General features: G+C 43.0%; 1 protein-coding gene across 1 annotated transcript; it reads left to right on the top strand.

Annotated features, from left to right (window-relative positions):
* Positions 1 to 260: 260 nt before the first annotated feature.
* Positions 261 to 2,276, top strand: LOC109902406 (protein FAM43A). Its single transcript, XM_020498724.2, has one exon. It carries the CDS (start codon positions 502 to 504, stop codon positions 1,534 to 1,536), a length of 1,035 nt encoding a protein of 344 aa, XP_020354313.1. The 5' UTR covers positions 261 to 501; the 3' UTR covers positions 1,537 to 2,276.
* The last annotated feature ends 339 nt before the right edge of the window (positions 2,277 to 2,615 follow it).

Raw genomic sequence — 2,615 nt, 5'->3', positions numbered from 1 at the left:
CGTTGTGTTCTGAGTGAATGTAGGCACAACGGAATTAGTGTTGCAATTTACAGGACGGATGTATATAAGCTGTTATCAGTTTTGTATATTAGCCTATATTTCCCAAATTCGTATGATTTCAGTTCATAAATAAACCTTTGTAAGTGCGCTCTGAGTGCCAATTTTATCCTCAAGGGAGAGCTGTTTGACTTTGGTCTCCTCCTCTATGTTCCCTGCAGAGACACTGAAATGGTTCAACCCAGTATATATCCACTGTAGACCATCCCACTCGCAGCAGAACCAACCTCACAGCAATCATTAACCGCAGAATGGGATAGCGCAGTTGTCTGGTTATGGAGAAGTCTTCAGAGGATGAACAAATGCATTACAGGATAACTTGACTGTTTGTTGTATTGGAGTTGCTATTATATGAAAAGGGTCAGTAAAAAAATAAGATTTCGTTGCAGTAAAACGTTCGCTGTAGTTGTAGATTTTTTGCTGTTTACGTGACACGACCATATAATGCTGCCTTGGAAGAAGAACAAGTTCGACCTGATAGATGAAGATAAACAGTCGAAGCAGAAGGGTTATGCCGTGAGTTTGAACTACTCTGCGCTGACCTCCTTTGCCAAGTCTTGTCCGGAGAGTGCTTTGAACAGGGTTGGAAGCATGTTCAAGTCAAAAAGGAAAAAGGTGAAAATTACCAGCGAAGACCCCACATACACGGTCCTCTACCTGGGCAATGCCACCACCATCCAGTCGAAAGGAGAAGGCTGTACGGACGTGGCTGTGAGCAAGATTTGGGGCAAGAGCGAAATGGGCAAAAATGGCACGAAGATGAAACTGACCATCAGCTCGCAGGGAATCCGGATGGTGCATGTGGACGACAAGGCGAGGAGACCGGGACATTTGTATTTATTGCACCGGATAACCTATTGCGTTGCCGACCCAAGATTACACAAAATTTTCGCTTGGATATACAGACATGAGATGAAGCACAAGGCAGTGATGCTGCGGTGCCATGCGGTGCTGGTGTCCAAACCGGAGAAGGCAAAGGCCATGGCACTGCTTTTGTACCAGACCTCGGCAACAGCGCTTGCTGAATTTAAAAGACTCAAAAGGAGGGACGATGCAAGGCACCAGCAACAGCAGCTGATAGGGGAACAAACCATACCCCTTGTGCCCCTCAGGAAGCTTCTAAACGGACAGTGTTATTACAAACCCCCGGTGGAGCGCAGCAGGAGCGCACCCAAATTGGGCTCTATCACAGAGGACTTGATCGGAGAGGAGGAGGAGGAGAAAGCGATGCTCTTTGAGTGTGAGGACATTCTAGACACGAATGACGATTGTGTGGGCAATGGTAAACAGGAGCTGTCTCAGATTATCAGTGACCTTGGAGAGATGTGCATTGGAAACGACGTACAAACACTAAAAGCGGACTTTAGGGTTACCCGACTCCTCTCCGGGGAGAGCACGGGCAGCGAATCGTCAATAGAAAGCAACCAGGAGCCAATTTCGGTCTCTAACGGATTCGAGGGGGGAAGATGCAGGAAATAACATGAATAAGTCTGCATTGTCCTGGAGCCAAAATTGCCTCCACAAATAATGTCATTTTCTGTTTATTTCATGCTGTCCATTAAATGAGTGTAGGTAATGCCTGTAGTATTGCGGCTCCTCGTGAAAGGATATAAGAGGGCTGTTACAATGATTGTGGACATAATCCGCACAAAAAACACCTATTATTGAATGATATTCTGGGAAACATGGATAGTCTACAGAAAAGGGGAGGACTGCATGCTGAGACTGAACCCCAAACTCGCAGTGCGCACCAGGACAGTGATTTCCACTCTTCAATAAGAGGGTTTGTATTAGAGCTTGTTTACCCAACCTATTTCCCTCATGGAAATGACATTCTTCTTGAACAACATTGTCCACGAATATGTAACTTTACGTTTTAAAAGCACGTTTACTTTTTGGCTCGATGGGTTAGAGTAGATGTCCCTCACTCTCCTTTCAGAACGCTTTTCTACAATTAAAAACTGTTGTTAAATTCAGTCGAGTATTACGTTTATTAGGCTATGTGTATAATATCGTTTTCTCGTAGGCCTATATGGTCTCATAAACATAATGTCATATCTTTGCTGTGCAAAAGAAAATTACCCTAATGTATTAATATGTACATCGTAAATGCATTATGTGTATACAGATATCCATTCTTTTTTTAAAGGAGAACATGTGGTTTGTTTATGTGAACCTTGAAAAAAGACCAATACAAAATAAAAATGAAAGAATATGCAGGCGTTTGTATAGTTCATGCACTCATTTGCTACATTATTTCTAAGAATCCAGTATCATTTCCATAGAGTATGTGCACCCTGTTATTTGATGCCTCAACTTTACCCTTCCAAATTTAGGTCCATGCATGCACCACTGGGTTTAGAATTGCAATGAGTTAATGGAACATATCAGCATTCACACTTTAAAAAAAATTGACGGCCTACTTTTTTGCATGTAGCTGATTGATAAAAGATTAATTTACCAACATTACACCCCCCCCCCTTCCTTGGGAATCACACCATTTTGGGAAAATAGTTTTAGTCAAGGTTGGCATGCATGGGAGAGACATCTCATGGCCA

The sequence above is a fragment of the Oncorhynchus kisutch genome, linkage group LG13 (assembly GCF_002021735.2).
Source record: "Oncorhynchus kisutch isolate 150728-3 linkage group LG13, Okis_V2, whole genome shotgun sequence".
NCBI classification, from domain to species: domain Eukaryota; kingdom Metazoa; phylum Chordata; class Actinopteri; order Salmoniformes; family Salmonidae; genus Oncorhynchus; species Oncorhynchus kisutch.
Note: the sequence above shows the minus strand (reverse complement) of the source record. Positions and strands in the feature narration are given on the sequence as shown.

What these genes read in the sequence shown, in the direction of transcription:
- LOC109902406 (XM_020498724.2), top strand. Translation starts at nt 502, where the DNA reads ATGCTGCCTTGGAAGAAGAACAAGTTCGACCTGATAGATGAAGATAAA.